The sequence below is a fragment of the Canis lupus genome, chromosome 10 (genome assembly GCF_011100685.1).
Source record: "Canis lupus familiaris isolate Mischka breed German Shepherd chromosome 10, alternate assembly UU_Cfam_GSD_1.0, whole genome shotgun sequence".
NCBI classification, from domain to species: domain Eukaryota; kingdom Metazoa; phylum Chordata; class Mammalia; order Carnivora; family Canidae; genus Canis; species Canis lupus.
The window spans coordinates 69,426,038-69,443,675 of NC_049231.1; the positions used below are offsets into that span (position 1 = coordinate 69,426,038).

Consider the following 17,638-nt stretch of genomic DNA (forward strand, 5'->3'; position numbering starts at 1 on the left):
GAGCAAGATTCCCAGGGAGCGTCGCTTCTTTTACCATCCCACGTCCCTTAAAAGAGCGTTCCTTCTCCCAGGCTTACGGTGAGTCGCGAACTTCCCTTAAGGCGCTATAATAATGCGATTCTTTCTTACCGACAGCGGCCGAGTAAATCCCTCCTCGGGGCCTGTCCATCCCCTCGGCCGTGACCGCGGCCCTGCCCGTCAGGGTGGGCTTTAGATCGACAGGGAACTGCGGGCCCGACCAGCTGCGTTGATCGTCGCTGGTGGGCGGGGCGCTTCCGACGGGAGCAGCGGCGCGGCCGCAGGAGGGCAGGAGGGCAGGTGGGCAGGACAGGTGGGGGGGGCTCCCCAGGTTAGGGCCGCGGTGGCGGTCAGGGCGGCGGGGGGGGGGGGGGGGGGGGGGTGGCGCGGCGGCTCCCGGGGTCTGCCCGGAGCGGGCGGCTGCGGGGCCGGTCCAGGAAGGCGAGCGCTGGGCGCAGGGCAGGTCCCAGGGCTCCCCCGACGCTCCACAGGTGGCCCCGCTCGCCCGCCCGCCCGGGTCCTCGCAGGCCACGCCGCCGGCCGCCTTCCCTCGCCGTCGCCGCCCCCGGGGCGCGGGGCCGCCCCGCCGCTCCCGTCCCCGCGCGCCCCCGGCCCCCCAGGCCGCCCCGGGCCCGCCCGCGCCCGCCCGCGCCCCCCGCCCGCACACGCCCCCCGCCCGCAGCCCCCTTACCGCACATGATGCAGGCGGCCCGGCCCGCGGCGGGCGGCGGGCGGCGGGCGGCGGGCGGCGGGCGGGGGGCGCGCACTCGAGCCTCCGGGGCGGCCGGCGAGGAGGGGGCCCGGGCCCGGCGACGCGACCCGCGGGGATGCGACGGCCCAAGCGACGCCCGCGCGGTCGGCCTCCCGGGCGCGCCTGCAACTGCCGCCGGCCCCGCCCCCCGCGCGCACCGCGCCGCCGCCGCCGCCGCCCGCCGCCCCCATTGGCCCGCGCCCGCGCCGCTCACGCCGGCCCCGCCCCCGCCCCGCCCCCGGCCGCACGCACGCGCAGGACAGCGGGCGGCGGAGACGTGGCAGCCGCGGGGGCCGCGGGGAGCGGAGAGCGGGGAGCGGGGAGCGGAGCGGAGCGGGCAGCGGGCAGCGGGGACGCGTGCGCAGCCGCGGGCGCCACCAACCTGCCGCGCGGCCGGCCCGGGGGGAGGAGCGCTGGGGGGGACCACGAGGGGGAGCCCCGAGGGGGGCGGGCGCGCAGCCCAGGAGCCGCCACGGAAACCCCGCGGGCCGGGCGCGGCGCCGCAGAACCCCCCGCCCAGCGCCCTGCGCGGCCGCGTCTTCCCGGGGCCCGCAGACCCCGCGCCCGACCTACGCGGGGTGTGGCAGGCGCAGCCCCGGGCTCGGGCCCCGGACCCCGCACACCCCGCACCCCCTCCGTCCCCCTCCCCCGCATCCCCCCTCCGCCCCTTCCGCCCCGCACATCCCGCACCCGCATCCCGCGCCCCCTCCGCACCCCCAGGCCCCGCACCCCCCCCCGCACCCCCTCCGCCCCACCCCCGCCCGGGGTACCCCGCACCCCCGGGCCCCCAGCGAGGCCGAGCCCAGCCCCAGGGCCCTGAGCTCCCGGCCTTGCGGAGCTGTGCTGGCCCCGGCTCCCGCGCCCACCCGAGGGCCAGGAACTGCCCAGACACTGACCCTTAGTTCCGTGAGTCAGTGCCCCACTCCTGCCCCGAGAGACACTTAACCAGAGAGAGAGGAGGTTTCTGAGAATCTGTTATCGCAGCGCTTGCTCTAGGAAGGTGTCCGTGGGACCCCTGGCCACCTGGACGTGGTCATCTAACTATTAATGGCTCTAGATTACCATCGAATAAAAACTTGATTGGCACAGAGAACGGCCCCCGACTCCTGGCCCGACATACCCGGTCCTTGCACGCTGGCTCCCGTCCCACCCACCTTCCAGCCCTTCATGCCCCATATCCCCACCGGGCCGACGCCCCCCCCTACTTTCCACACAGGAGTATTCGTGGAATCCCCACCCCCTCTCTACCTAATGTCTCCCCAGATGGGCTTAAGGACGTGGATCAACCTCTGATTCTTTGAATTGCCCCCTTTAAATCAATATACTTGTGACATTTTATTACTTTTTGTGTGTTTCCCTACCGGGCTGTTCCTTGAGGCCAGAACAAGCCTTTGCACCTCCAACACCTAGTATAAACCCTAGCACAACGCAGTACCTGAAAATGTTTTTGTGGCGCTTGGCTGGCTGTCAGTGGAGCCTGCGACTCCTGATCTTGGGGGTCATGGGTTTGAGACCCACATTGAGAGTAGAGAGTACTTAAAAAAAAGAAAAGAATAAAAATCTTTTAAAAAAATGTTTTTCAATGAGTGAAAAAAGCCATACTAGCAGAACTGACTTCCTATGGCTGGTTATATGATCAAGTGAACAAAGAAAAGGCTTTTCAGATTCTCTTAAAGGGAAAAAATATATATGGTTTTCTTTTTAAGATTTTAGTTATTCATGAGAGACACACACAGAGAGGCAGAGACACAGGCAAAGGGCCTCAGTCCCAGGACCGAGGATAATGACCTGAACCAAAGGCAGATGATCAACCACTGAGATACCCAGATGCCTCCCAAAAAATGCCTTTTTATTACTTGCCTCAAGAGAGGCTAGAAATGTTACACTTAAATGAAGTATTTATCGCCTAAGAGCCCTTTAACATTTCAGGCCCTTAAGCCCCTAAACGACCCCAGAGCAACGTTTAAAAACAAAAAACAGTGAGCTGCTTGTTAATACACATTTCTTAGTTCAAGAGGCAAAAGACTGTGGATGTACTTCTTAGCCACACAACCCTCATCTAAGTTTCTAGCAAGACCACGGTGATATTGCCAAGGAGTCAAGGTAACAAACAGAAGAGAAAAGCAAAGGGTTCCATAGTAGTTTAGTTTGAGCACGAGAACATCGGTGTTAACTGCTGGCACTTTCTTTCTGGCATCAACAGGGTTGTGAGCGGTGCACAAAGATACTGTTCAAACACTGTAATCATACTTTGCCTCTTTGATTATAGTTAATAATACTGTGGGTTCTTCATTTCTTTAGACATGCCAACTGGAAGCCTGATGGCCTTCTGCCCAGCAGGATGTACGGCAAGGAAGAGGTGAGAGAAACTTTGAAAGCCAATATTTTCCCAACCCAAGGCAACAAAGAGCCCTTTATAACTATGCTCCAGCCAAGACACTAATGTGAAAGAACTCTGTTTGTCTGACCCCCATCTCTGCAGAGCTGTGCCTTAGCTGGACCTTTGGGAATAGGGGCTAGAGAAGAAAATAAATGATCTGTGAAGGAAATGGGACATCTGGGTCTAATTCAAACAGCTGAAGAAATGGAAAAGATTTTCTCTCCTCATCAAAAGTTCTGAACTAACTGAACTTAAAAAAAAAAAAAAAGGAATGATGTGCGTCCATTTCTCTGTTCACAGATCCGTCCTGTTAAACCTGATGGCTCTCAGTCTCCTCCATGCCAAACAGCCTGATGGGCAGAAGCCATAAGGGCTTCCATCTGCCATTTCTAAAGAAAGGAAGAACCATAATTAAAATAGGTTTATAAGATTTTTTAAATGGGGGCGCCTGAGTGGCTTAGTCGACTAAGCCTCAGACTCTTGGTTTCAGCTTAGGTCATGATCTCATGGGTCACAGGATCGAGCCCCATGTGGGGCTCTCTACTCATGGGGTAGTCTGCTTAAAGATTCTCTCCTTCTGCCCCATGCCCCACTCGCATGTGCACTGTGCATACTTTCTCTCTCAAATAAATGGATAGAATCCTTTTTTTAAAAAAAATAGATTTTTAAATGTCCCCATGATTGTGTTTTCTTTTTAAAGATTTCATTTATTTATTCATGAGAGACACAAAGAGAGAGAGAGGGAGGGAGAGGCAGAGACACAGGCAGAGGGAGAAGCAGGCTCCATGCAGGGAGCACGACGTGGGACTGGATCCCGGGTCTCTAGGATCATGCCCTGGGCCAAAGGGCTAAACCGCTGAGCCACCCCGGCTGCCCTGATTATGATTTTTGTTATCCCTTACCTAATTTACAATAACAGTTAGGAATAAAGTCATCACAAGGGGATCCCTGGGTGGCGCAGCGGTTTGGCGCCTGCCTTTGGCCCAGGGCGCGATCCTGGAGACCCAGGATCGAATCCCACATCAGGCTCCCGGTGCATGGAGCCTGCTTCTCCCTCTGCCTGTGTCTCTGCCTCCCTCTCTCTCTCTGTGACTATCATAAATAAATAAAAATTAAAAAAAAAAAAAAAGTCATCACAATAAAGAGGGCCTAGAAACAAACTTTCAGTTCTAAGTCCTAGGAATGTAATGAACGGGACGGTAACTATAGTTAATAACACTCCATGTATATTTGAAAGTTGCTTGGAGAATAAATCTTAAGTTTTTATAAGAAAAAAAATTGTAACTATGTTTGATAATGGGTGTAAACATGACTTATTATGACTGTTTTACAACATATACATACACCAAATCATCCTGCTGTACACTTGAAACTAATATAATGTGTGTCTGCTATATTTCAATTAAGAAAGGCCTGTGCATAACAAGAATATGGGGACCAGAGACATCAATGTCCCAATTTTTAGGGAGTTTTGTGAAGAAATGTACCCCGGCGGACAGAGAAGATGATGGTATAAAAGAAACAGGTGGAGCCAATAAGGCCCATGAGATGGAAGATATGAACACAAGAATAAAAGGCACCAGTCAGGGCCTCAGAAAGACCCCTTCAGTGAACCCCTCTGGTTCTGTCGCCATCCCAATTCATCCTACACACCTTCACACCACAGTGACCCTCCAAAAACACAAATCTGATTCTGTCTTCCTGATTCAGTGGGTACTCCTCACCTGCAGAATTAAGTCCAGACTCCCATGTACACACATAGTTAGGATGTCGTTCCTGCCAGTTTTATCGGCATCATTTCCCACCACTCTGCTCAAGCAAGCAGCTCATGGTCTGGCCACACCGAACTAGTTCCCTACGAATGGACTATGATACTTTTTCACCTTTGCATTTGCTTTTTGAAAGGAAGCATTAAAAAGGTAACCGGGTGTTAAACAGGGCATGACTATAGAGAACTAGTCACAGAATGGGACTTTAAGGGGACCGCAAAGTTCTTTTGTCCAAAATTACCTCCATTCCTTACGAATCACATTGCCTAAATGCTTGTATGTCTATATTCAAGGCAGAGCACCTCCCCTTCCCCCAGGAGATCTACATTAAGTCATTATCATCTATTAACACTTCACAGTGACCCTACATACAGGGTTATTTTCCATTTGGATCCAAGTATGAGAAGGTCACTGAGGAAATGAGAGTTTTGATGTGGATGAAGTTGATCCTGAAATTAGAAAGAAGGCAGATCTGGACAGATCACCGTGGTTGATGACACTAGGCAAAAAAGGGAACGTAAGGGCATCTGGAATTGAGTGTGATAATGCAGAGAGAGGGGGCCAAGATATGAAGAAGGGATCAGAAACAAGTTGGTGCTAAAAGCAGACTCTGCCCTCTATCATGGTTAATTTTGTCTATCAACTTGGCTGAGCCACGGTGCCCAGACTTGGTCAAACGCTATTCTGGATGTTTATGTGGGGTGCTTTTGGATGAGACTAATACTTAAACCAGTGGACTTTGAGTAAAGCAGATTGCTCTTTATGATGTAGGGGGGCCTCATCCAATCAGCTGAAGACCTGAGTAGAACGAAAGACTGACCTGGAGTAAGAAGGAATTAGCCAGCAGCCAGCCTCTGGACTTGAACTACAACCCTGGCTCTTCCCTTGTGTCTAGTGTGACACCCACCCTGAAGATTTCGGACTTGCCAGCCTCCATAATTACATGAAACAATTCCTTGAAATAAATACTTATAGATCGGTAGAGAGGTGAATAGATGCAATCTGTGTCTCTGGAGAACCCTAATACATTTACATAAAATTGATCTTACTGATCTTCTCAATGGTGAATATAGGTATTTGTTTTAAAATTCTAAAGGGTAGAGCTTTTAAGGACAAATAATAGAAATCCACTCAATGTAGCTATGGGGGTGGGGGGGGGATTTGTTGGCTAAAGTCATTGGAAAGGTCAGCGACACAGCTTCAGGCACACCTGTATTTGGGGACACAATGTTGTCAGAAGTCCCTTCGATTCTCTCTCCCTGACCTTATGCACAAGAAAATAAACCTTAAACAGCTCTGGAATCACATCTTTATAGCCTGCAGTCCATGGAGAGAGAGTCTACTCCTCCATCCTCACTTTTCATATTCTAGGCAAGGATTCTGATAGGTCCAATGTAGGCTTGTACGCCCCACTCATCCAGTGGCAAAGGGCAGGACACTTGTGATTGGACAGTTCCACCAGCACCAAACCGAGTCACCAGAGGCACACACCGTCCACAAGAGCCAGCAAGTCCCCCAGCACGGCGTGAACTCCTTTTCTTCAAAGGAAAAGGGAAGGTGTTGCCAAAAAAAAAAAAAAGAACAGACACCTGGAGACACAAGCAAAAGATGCCCACTACATCCGATGAACACAGCCTTGACACCCGCACCAGGAAACCTCACATTTAGGAACAAAGGATGCTGACTCCAGCTAGAATTAACATATTCTCCTATTTTCCCCTCTGGGGTGCCTCCAAATTTTCCTACTAGGCAGAACCTAGGGCAGAGTTTTCTAGCTCTGCTAGAAGGAAACTCATTGTACTGCCAAGGAATGGTCCACGTGTAGGAAACCATGAGATTAACTGGTCCTATCTACCATTTCTGTTCTGCAGAATGTGAACAGAGCTGCAATGGAAGCAGACCATCAGGGAGCTGCCTCGAGCTGAAAAATCACTAGAAATGTAAGGTGATAGAAAAAAAAAAAAAAAGGATTTCCTAAGATTCTTTTGGGGGTGGGGGGTGATACAAAGGCATTCCTGCATAGTCTGCAGATGCCCTGTGGAGATGCCACAGATAACTTCCTCCAGTGTGGGGAAATGGAATATAAAGCTGGGTTTTCCCAAAGGAATGTAAATTCCCACTGGACTGAAGAGCAGCTTGGCTTCACACTGCTGGGAGAGATGGGGGCGGGGGATCACACATGCACATGCCACTGTGCTGGCCCATTAGGGTCAGGAGCATAGGCAAGACGGAAAAGACTTTGGCCCACTAGAAAACCGCAACTACAGAGGCAGGGAGTGCTCGCTCCTCCATCAGGAGGGGAATTAGGTACCATCCCCTTAAGGCAAAGTAGTAGTAGAGCAGCAGTGTGCACAAGGGTCTGCAGCCAGGAGGCCTGCTTTCCCACTAAAGCTGTACGAGGCAGTGGAAACCGTACCTCTCCCTGTGCCTCACGGGGACAGTAACAGTTCCCAATCTCATAGGATTAAATGACTTCACAAACGTAAGGTGCTTAGAATAGTGTTTGTCATGTAGTGAATGCCAATGGAAGTTTGCTATTTTTATTTTTTTTTTCTGTTAAGTTTGCTATTTTTAAATATTTTGCTCCTTGTCATTCTGGATAGCATGTCATTCTAATTTTCATTAGCAAAAAAATCCTCCAAGTGCTTGGCTGACTCTTACCCAACAACTTTCCTTTCAAATACCTACTGGAATGTCTCACATTTATAAAGCGTTTTCAATCATACTTGCAAGATTTTATACATTTGGGGGGGGGTGGCTAAAATTTTTGTTTTCACCAAGCACAACTACTGTGAATAGTTACTTCCCTTTTTGGGGACCATATAGGAGAAAATTAAGAAATTTAAATTAAGAAATTTAAATGTAAGAAAATTTAAATTTAAATTTTAAAGAAAATTTAAAATTAAGAAAATTAAATTAAATTAAAATTAAATTAAAATAATTTAATCATTCAAAAATAAAAACTTTTACCTGATGAAACCACACCTTCTAAATTAATTTCTGGTCAAAAAAGTGGCTCAATTAATTTAAAAAAATATATATATATATTTTTAGGATTTTATTCATTTATTTATGAGACACACACAGAGAGAGGCAGAGACACAGACAGAGGGAGAAGCAGACTCCCTGCAGGGAGCCTGATGTGGGACTGGATCCTGGGACCCCGGAATCATGCCCTGAACCAAAGGCAGACGCTTAACCACTGTTAAGCCCCCCAAGTGTCCCTAAAAATATATGAATTTGTTTTCATTAGAAGATCGGTATTTGGCACTGTCTGCCACAGATAAAGAAGCAGTAAAATTATGTACCAAGTCCTCCAGGGCTCTTTGTTAGAAGGCGATCAGCTGCAGGTGACAATACCCACCAACAGTCGTGGTTCATTACAAGAAAACCTCTTATGTCACATGATACTCTGAAAATGGGTGGTTCCCAGGCCAGCTCAAGAGTCGATAATGTCCTCAAGGACCCAAGTCTTGTTTCCTTCCTGCCTTTCTCAGTGGACTGTCAGAGCCTTGGATGTCAAGTTTTCAGCCTATGGCATTCCAAGAAGGAAAGAAAGGAATTGAGAAAAGAGCCTTCTTTACATATTTTAACTTTCTCTTAATCAGGGAAGAAAATCTTCTAAAAACACTCTGATAGACAGACCCTCTCTTCCAGCTCGTTGGCTGGAGCTGGGTCGTATGTCCACACCTAGACTAGGGACTGGCAAAGAGAAAAGGAATTAAAATGACTGGTTTAACTTAGTTATAATTTATCCCCAGAGGTGAGACCTACCTTCCGCGGTCACATCACAACCACATGATGATTAAAAGGGCCTCTCTCAGTAGGAAGCAGGGGTCCATGTTGGGTGGGCAAGCATTAGTTTCCGCAGCACTCTGTTCCGCCCACTGTCTGCTTCTGTACCATTTCCAGGTCGGCGCTTTCACTTTACACTCAGGCCATACTTAGCTCCTTGCAGTTCCAAACACATTTCACAGCTTCCAGGCTCTGTTTACACTGCTCTGTATGCCTAGAATGGTCTTCCCCACCTCTCCTCTTTGTTCCTCATGGCTGCTCCCTTTTGCAGAAAATCTTCCGGATACCTTGGGCTCTCGGTTCCATGATTTCCAGTCCTCCAATAATCTTAATTCATCCCCCACTTCAGCCACTTATTTCATGGCCATACCCAGGACTTGTCATTAACTGCATCTCCTCCACAGTCTCAATTTCCTGTAGCTTCTAAAGGGCACATTCGTGTGTCTAGTCTACAAAGCAATTCCCAGAGTCTGACCTGAATTCATCTATAATAGCTCAGAGAACAAATTCTCCAATCCCACTATCTGGTTCTTTAAGATATTTATTTATTTACTCATGAGAGACACACAGAGAGAGACAGAGACACAGGCAGAGGGAAGAGCACGCTCCCCGTGGGGAACCTGATATTGGCAGGACTCCATCCCGGGGCCCCAGGATCACAACCTGAACTGAAGGCAGATGCTCCACCACTGAGCCACCCAGGTGCCCGCCCCCCCCCGCCACTGTCTGGTTCTATGAACCAAAGGACAAAAATATAAACTTTAAAGCCCAGCATTCACAAATGCTGGAGTTATTCCTGTTTTTACCCATATCCGACTACCCATGCTTTTGGGAACCAGAATTCCATAAATACAATGTACCACCACTGCTATTTCCCTCTTTCCTATCCTGATATTGTCTGTAAACTACTGTCTCTGAATTATTATAGACAATGAGAGAGAAATGCAATTTAATATTTTCGATATCTGAAAAATCAGTACCTCTATGGGAGAAAGACAACTGATCAAATTTCTGCCATGGCACAGATTATAAATCTCTGAATCAGGAGAAGCCAGTGGAAGAAGAACCAAAGCAGTTTCTCATCTTTTCTCAGAGATTCTGCTTCATAAAATAAAGCCTGAGCATGCTAAGACAGCTTTTCCCTCAATTCAGCCTATTGTTTCTTCTATTAACAGAAATTCGGTCTACATTCTGGAACTTGGTTCTTTATTAGTTTTCAGCATTTCAACTTTTTTTTATTTTTATTTTTTTGGTCTTTTAGTGAGAAGTTATGTGCCACTACATTTAGGGCTCCCAGCCTGATGCTATTTTTTAAGAGACAGATGGGGGGGAGAGGCGAAGGGAGAGGGAGAGAGAATCTTAAGCAGGCCGCACACCCAGCACAGAGCCCAATGTGGGGCTTGTTCTCACAACCCTGAGATTATGACCTGACCCAAAATCAAGAGTCAGACACTTAACCAACTGAGCTACCCAGGAGTCCCTAGCCAGATACCATTTTTAAGCCAGAATTGTTAGGGCTTTTTTTTTAAACAAGATAAAAATCCAATAAAGACAGTTTCAAATATTTCACAGAGCTAAGCCATTTTAGAGTATTTTTAAAAGCATTCTCCGTATTCTGTATTTAAAAAGTAAATAAATTAAATGGGAGAAAATGAACTGCTTCACATATTATGCAAAGAAGGAACCATGAGAAATAAAGAACAAACATTAAAATATCCTTGGATAAAATCCACGTGTACAGATGATTCAGGATGTTATAAATAACTCATATGAGGTAAAGCAAACATGCAATATTTATATATAAGTCTCTGAAAAAAGGGCATATTTTATTAATCCTCAAGTTTCTTAGATTAATAATAAACGCTTGGTATATATTATCAGTAAGTCCAATTGCTGGGCCCACAAAAAATTCTAATTCTTTTAAGTTGAGTTTGCTTCTTTTTCATCTGATTCATCATCCATAACCTAAAACCAAAAAAAAAAAAAAAAAAAGAGAGAATTTAAGAATTAAGGATTAGAAATTGCTATTTTCCTGATTGTACCATTACTTGCTTACCTAAAATACACTGTATAATGCATGTCAACCCAGTAAGAGTAAGTCTATCAACAGCCCCCAAAGTACAAAGTTTGTCTCACAACCTGGTATCATAACATAGAAGCAAATTTAATATTAGCAAATTAATTAAGCAGTGGTCTCTTTTTCTTATCCCAAAAAAATCTAATAGCAGAGTCTCAGCTGGACACTGACCATAACAATTAACTAACTTTTTATTTCCTAGTCACAAGACTAATATTAACTGACTTTTTTTTTTTTCTCCCCAAAGCATTCTATATACTTGAATATATTCTTAGGAGCTATACCAAACTATTATAAAATATATCTTAGAAAAATGAATCCCCCCAAAAAGTAAAGAAATAAAATATCATGCTAACAACTAATTATTTTGGTTTAACTCAGATAAAAATTCATTTTATACCTTAAAAAATTGTGAAGATCTTCATTTTTAATGTAAAATTATTAGAAAGATACTAATGAATACCCAATTAAAAATGAAAAGATTTATTAACAACAGGTTTATTTACTTGAGAGAAAGAGAGAGAGAGAGAGAGAGAGCACAAGCTGGGGGAGGGGCAGCAGGAGAGGGAGAAGCGGAGTCCCCACTGAGCACAGAGCCCAGGCGAGGCTCCATGTCACAACCTTGGGATCAGACCTGAACCAAAACCAAGAGTGGGACACGTAACCAACTGCACCACCCAGGTGCCCCAAGATTAATAACTTTTCATGAGTTAATAATATATTACTCAGAAAACAAAAGGTTGTCCTTTAGAGAGGAAAAGAGTTACACAAACTCAAGATTTTTGTTTGTTTTCAACACACCTACTACAATTAAACACCAATTCAAGTTTATAACCTGACTACCAATTCACTACCCCGCCCTGGATAAGTGAACAAAGAAGATAATGGAACATTATGTTTCTTTAAATCTAGAAGAATCTGATTCTGATCCGAGATTATCATGGAGAAGTACTTCTCTCATAGTTTCTCTTTTGAGTTGTGTACAAATGGATATTTATTTCTAAGGAATGGTTATTTTATAATTAATCTCAGCAACATTCAATCCAAATAATTTTGTCAATCACCTCCTTTTTTAGGCAGAACATTCCTAAATTTGGAAAAATATTTCCAAATACTTTATAATACAAAGAAACACACAGGACTAAGTGTTGGAGAGGAACACAAAGACCTGGATATGATTACAAACCTCCCAAGGAACTTCCCCATAAACATAAATCTGAAACACACACTCAAAGAGGCTTTGAACCAGAGTAGACAGAGCCTAAGTCCAAGGGGAGGACTGATAAGGCCTTCAAAGAGGAGATGGCATGTACTGTACCAAAAGGACAGACTTTAATACCACCCAGATGAGTGGTTCTCAGAAAAGCTGAGGAGATACCTCTCCTTAAAGGCACAGAACGATCTAAAGAGTGTTTTCAAATTTCTAATTTCCATTCTTTTCCTCCTTGATAATCTCTTTTCATAAGGCCAAGTCTCTTGGTTGAGAACTGCTGCAGTGAAAGTCACTATTACCGCTGAGAAGGTTCTGTGCTATATTCCTTAGGTACCTTGGGGAGAAAAAAAATGCTAGCAGGCTATACCTCTGTTCAGTACACTGTTTTACTATACAACAAAGCATGATCTCTCGATGAGCTCTGGCCCAGGTAAGTATGATATAGTGGAGCTCTTCCAGAGAGGACTTCCAACTCTCATCTACAAAATTCCATGTTTTAAATCCTCTTTTCATAATTTTTCTACAACCAGAGCAGCAGTATGGCCTCTGAGTCTCCATTTCCTTATATGTAAAATGGGAATGCTTTACTCAATACTGTGTTGTGAGATTAAAGAAATAATATTTGTAAAAAAGGCCTGGCAAATAGTAGGTATTCATAACACTAAAGTGAATTCTAAAATAAGGAATCTTCAAGTCTGATAACAATTAGAACACAAAGTTCCAGGCCCTGAAGAATATGTAAGGTGACAAATTTCTTTTCTCCCCCCCCAAAATTTATTTTAATATTGAGTTTCAAGTGTCATATAATATTGGCATACCTGTTCTACACCCTCCACCTCTGGAATATAAAATTGCAGCATGTTCTGAATTCCATTTTTCAGAGTAATGATTGAACTGGGGCAGCTGGTACAAGAACCTTGGAGCTTCAGCTGGACAATGCCATCTTCAAAGCCTTTATAGATAACATCTCCGCCATCTTCCTGCACAGTTGGCCTGTGGTCACAGAATATTTGTGATGTATGTAAGAGACCTGAAGTTTCCGTCAAAAACATTTAAAACAACTTAGGGCTTAGATTTTATATTGGTAAATTCATAAAGTTAGAGCTACTTATACAACAGAAAATGAGTATTATAGCTAATCTCATTTGTAATTTTTTTAAAATTTCAGATAAAATGCCAAAACTCACTCATACAAGTGTTTGCTTTACTTATTATATTTTAATCCTGCTTATTTGCAATCTTTTTAGGCATTTAAGATCTTAGATGTCCTAGTAATTACAGTAATTACCTAAGATAATACTCATTTCTTGTGAATGAACAGAGGCAGACTGACAGAACACATGCTGTTTTTTTTTTTCAGGTAAACTTTGCATGGAAATATAACAATTAATATGAAAAATGCATAAATCACTTATGGTCAATTAAATGAATCTTTACAAAATGAGCACACATTTGTCCCAGGCCAACACACAATGCTAGCACCCCAGAATTCCCTTCTGTGCTTCCTCACAACAAAAAGTAATCTTCTCCTAACTGGTTATTACCACTGATTAATTCTGCCTGCTTTTTAACTTTATAAATATAAATTCCATTTAAAAAACATATAGCACGGGGACCCCTGGGTGGCTCAGCGGTTTGGTGCCTGCCTTTGGCCTGGGGTGTGGTCCTGGGGCCCCGGGATCAAGTCCCACGTTGGGCTCCCGGCATGGAGCCTGCTTCTCCTTCCGCCTCTGTCTCTGCCCCCCCTTCTATGTCCATCATAAATGAATAAATATTAAAAAAAAAACATATAGCATTTAGTCTTTTGTATTTGGCTTATTTTACTCTTTATGAGATTTTTCCTCATCATCACATAGTATTCCATTAAGTGAAAAATGCCAGAACTTCTCCCTGCTATTGCTGCTGGACATTGGCGTTAAGATCAGTTTTTGACTTTTACAAACAATGCAGCTGAGGAGATTCTTGCAGACGTCTTTTGGTATACATGTACACGACTACTGGGAATACCTCGAGCACAGAATTGCTCAATCAAGAAAGTACATACGTTCACATTTAGCAGATACAAACAGTTTGCCCTCTGCCCAGGCTCTCACTCCGCAGCCTCACACCAACAATCGGCAAAATGACCCACAGGAAGCCTTAACAAGCTTCCCTTTTCTATAGGATCTTGTGTGCTTTGGCAGCTCTCTACTGTTTTCAAACAAAAAAAAATTTTTATTGTATTTTATTGTAGTTCTGGGAGTTCTTATCAGGACCATGAGTCTGCTACAAGCAAAAGTGGAAGCCTACAGTTCTCCACTCATTTAAATTTATTCTTTATGGGCAATGGCCTGAAAAAAAAGTACTACTTCTCTTCTCACAATCCACCCAAATACTGTTCGACTCCTTTTTTCATCTTAAGAGATTTGGTATTGTAACAATATCAAACTTAGATGGTGACTGTAAAAGATAAATTCCTTCACTATGTTTAGACAAACTGTTTTAAAATTTTGAGTGAATATACATAATATACAGGCTTTAAATTCAATTGCCATGGTTATATACTGTGGTTGACATTAACTTCTATTTATTTATTAGACTTTTGGGTTTTTTCCTCCCAGACACCTAAAAGTACACTGCTATAATGAAAACTGCCTCTAAAATATGTATGATTTCAGGCAGAATGGATGAGCACAGGGGGATCTCTGGGTGGCTCAGTGGTTTGGCGCCTGCCTTCGGCTCAGGGTGTGATACTGGAGACCCAGGATCGAGTCCCACATCAGGTTCCCTGCACGAAGCCTGCTTCTCCCTCTGCCTGCATCTCTGCCCCTCTCTCTCTCTCTCTCTCTCTCTCTCTCATGAATAAATAAAATCTTTAAAAAAAAAAAAAAAGAATGGATAAGCACATACCGTATTCTAGTATCTAACAATTCCTTAATCATTGCCACAACTTCATCATCTTCTTCAGATCCTAGAAACAATTGCAAATAAAATATATCAACAGTAGAAATTTTAGTGACACCTGAGAGGCTCAGTCAGTGAAGTATCTGCTTCGGCTCAGGTCATGATCCTGGAGTCTTGGGATGGAGCCCTGTGTCAGGCTCCCTGTTCAGGGGGGGGCCTGCTTCTCCCTCTCCTCCCTGCTCTAGCTCTTTCTTGCTATCTCTGTTGCTATCTCCCTCTCTCAAATAAATAAATAAAATCTCAAAAAAATTTTTAATTTAAAAAAACCCAGAAATTTTATATCAATGCAAATACTAGTACTAAACCAGGATGATTTTAACTTAATGTCTCATTAAAAAAAATAATAAAAGCACAGAACATGTAACTGATGGTGATATAAGGGAAATGGAAATGAAATGATAGTTGGGGAGATGGGAAGATCATTTGATTCTCTGAAGAAAAAAACTTTTTTAAGATTTGTTTATTTGAGTGAAAACACACACGCATGTGCCAGGAGGAGGCGCAGAGAGACAAAGAGTCTCTAGCAGACTCTGTGCTGTGTATGGAGCTCAACATGGGGCTCGATTTCATGACCCCGAGATCACGACCTGAGCAGAAGCTAAGAGTCTGTTGTTCAACCAACTATGCCACCCATGCGCTGGATTCTCTGATTCTGGATTCTCTGAAGGAAATTAAGGAGCACCAGTCAACTCAATACTTGGCAATAGGGGATCCCTGGGTGGCTCAGCGGTTTAGCACCTGCCTTTGGCCCAGGGCGCGATCCTGGAGACCCGGGATCAAGTCCCACATCGGGGTCCCGGTGGCATGGAGCCTGCTTCTCCCTCCTCCTGTGTCTCTGCCTCATTCTCTCTCTATGTCTATCATGAATAAATAAATCTGTAAAAAAAAAAATACTTGACAATAAAGGTGTCTAACTGACATAACTTGATCTACTAATGATGTTAGGGTTTGAATTTTTTTGGTTACTAATTTGTAAACTTTCATCATCCTGAAGGATTGAGAAGTGGCAGAGAAAAAAGATTGCCTGGATTCTGATGTACAGTTTGAGACACAAAGCCACACCTACTTCATAAATTAACTTACACTTTTTTCAATTTAGTATTTTTTCAAAATGACAACCATACTAAATATAGATGTAACCCTTATGAAAATTTACAAAATGTTCTACAAATCTGAATAAAAATCAGTTCTTTCATTTTGTTTCATTTTTGATTTTACTTTGTAAGGTTATATACTGACCTTCAATACCTTTTTAAAAATTTTAAGGTTTAGAAATTTTTTTCAGAAATTTACCTTTAGGAAAACTAAAAATACAGATAATCCCAATTATGCTACAATACACACACAGAATTCTGACAACAATGTAAATAAAAATTATCAATGTTAAATTATATTAACTTTGAATCTTTTTAATAAAAAAATCAAATATAATAAAACTAAAACTCTCTTATGTTGGGCATCTGGTGGCTCAGTCAGTGAGCATTGGACTCTTGGTTTCAGCTCAGGTCATGACCTCATGGGTCATGAGATAAAGCCCACACCAGGCTCCACACTCAGCAGAGAGTCAGCTTGAATGAGTCTCTCCCTCGGCCCCTCCTCCCACACACAAGCACACATGTTCTCTCTCTAAAATAAATAAATAACTCTTTTTTTAAAAAAAGGCAAAAAATTCTCTTACGCCAACAAACCTAAGTTCCATTCCCCACTATCACTTCCATAAACAATCACTATCAGAATTTAGCATTTATCCTTCTAGTATATTTACATTAAATTTATTATATAATACGATCTAGCAATTAACCTAGAACTACATTTTTTCAGAATGGTTGTATATATATAACATACATTGTTTGAAGTTTAAAAAACCAATACCATATATTCCCTGCAGAGACTTATAGTAAAAGTTCAAAAACAAACCAGGTTTACATACATCTCTGGAAACAGAAAGGGGAAACTGATGGATGGGGTTTGTGGGGTTTGGGTTGTCTTTAATGTTTTATTGAAAAATCAGTCTAAAACAACTATGGCAAAAAATTAACCTCTATTAAATCTGAGAGGAAAACAAGTTGGAAAATTTTTGTAATTGAAAACTTCAGTTTTGTATAATATATTCAATTTATATACAAGTTTTCAAAAATGATGAAAAAAACTAGTATATGTGAAGTTTTGTTCCCTCTAGAATTGGTTCCAGATCTAAACATGGTACAACGACAAAAATCTGTATTCTCATGACTTCCAAAATCAAGAGAAATGTGAAGAAAGTAGGAAAAAAATTTTTAATTAGATTAAATATGAATTACCCAGCACAGTACCTTACCTGCTTCTCCTGAAGATGTTTCCTCAGTAACTAAGGGTAAGCCAGAAGCAAAGAAATCCATGATTGTTGCATAAATATCTGGTTTCAGTAAATTCCAGTCTAACTCTTCGCTTTCCTGTAAATATTTAAAGGAAAATGCTGTATTTCTAATCAAAAGCAAAGACTAATACAAAACAATACTTTGTATCTTTTAAAAATCTTTTCCTATATACATCCTATACTGTGTAACAACAGCAGGCATTTCTGGAGAAGACCTGTCAATTCCAGTCCTTAATGGATCTGGCTTATAAGGACGTTTGGAAGATATAATCTTAGAACATTCCTCATACATTCATCCATTCATTCATCAAACTTGTATTAAGTGTGCTGTAGTAC

General features: G+C 43.8%; 2 protein-coding genes and 1 long non-coding RNA gene across 11 annotated transcripts in view; 1 reads left to right on the forward strand and 2 right to left on the reverse strand.

Moving 5' to 3' along the window:
- The window catches only part of GFPT1 (glutamine--fructose-6-phosphate transaminase 1), a 57,060-nt gene extending 56,296 nt beyond the window's left edge, over window positions 1–764 (reverse strand). For 2 of the 3 annotated variants that reach the window (XM_038551492.1, XM_038551489.1), the window contains exon 1: window positions 130–368. In XM_038551492.1, coding sequence (XP_038407420.1) covers window positions 130–169 — 40 coding nt within the window. In that variant the 5' untranslated portion in view covers window positions 170–368. Of the gene's footprint in view, window positions 1–129; window positions 369–709 lie in introns of those variants that run through there. The other variant, XM_038551491.1, reaches the window with a different exon arrangement.
- LOC102156307 lies at window positions 1–13,691 on the forward strand. Of its 4 annotated transcripts, none has more exons than XR_005366221.1 (5): window positions 1,540–1,675; window positions 3,071–3,128; window positions 5,690–5,991; window positions 6,790–6,858; window positions 12,885–13,691. It is a non-coding gene; the product is annotated as an uncharacterized LOC102156307 (long non-coding RNA). The 4 variants fall into 4 exon arrangements; XR_005366219.1 differs by lacking the exon at window positions 5,690–5,991 and having other exon boundaries at window positions 12,885–13,020; window positions 13,364–13,691; XR_005366220.1 differs by lacking the exons at window positions 1,540–1,675; window positions 5,690–5,991 and adding an exon at window positions 1–78.
- The window catches only part of NFU1 (NFU1 iron-sulfur cluster scaffold), a 27,279-nt gene continuing 19,882 nt past the window's right edge, over window positions 10,242–17,638 (reverse strand). For all 4 annotated transcript variants that reach the window (XM_038551494.1, XM_038551496.1, XM_038551495.1 and 1 more), the window contains 4 exons: window positions 17,264–17,378; window positions 14,893–14,953; window positions 12,822–12,996; window positions 10,242–10,678 (listed from right to left, as the gene is read on the reverse strand). In XM_038551494.1, coding sequence (XP_038407422.1) covers window positions 10,634–10,678; window positions 12,822–12,996; window positions 14,893–14,953; window positions 17,264–17,378 — 396 coding nt within the window. In that variant the 3' untranslated portion in view covers window positions 10,242–10,633. The remainder of the gene's footprint in view (window positions 10,679–12,821; window positions 12,997–14,892; window positions 14,954–17,263; window positions 17,379–17,638) is intronic.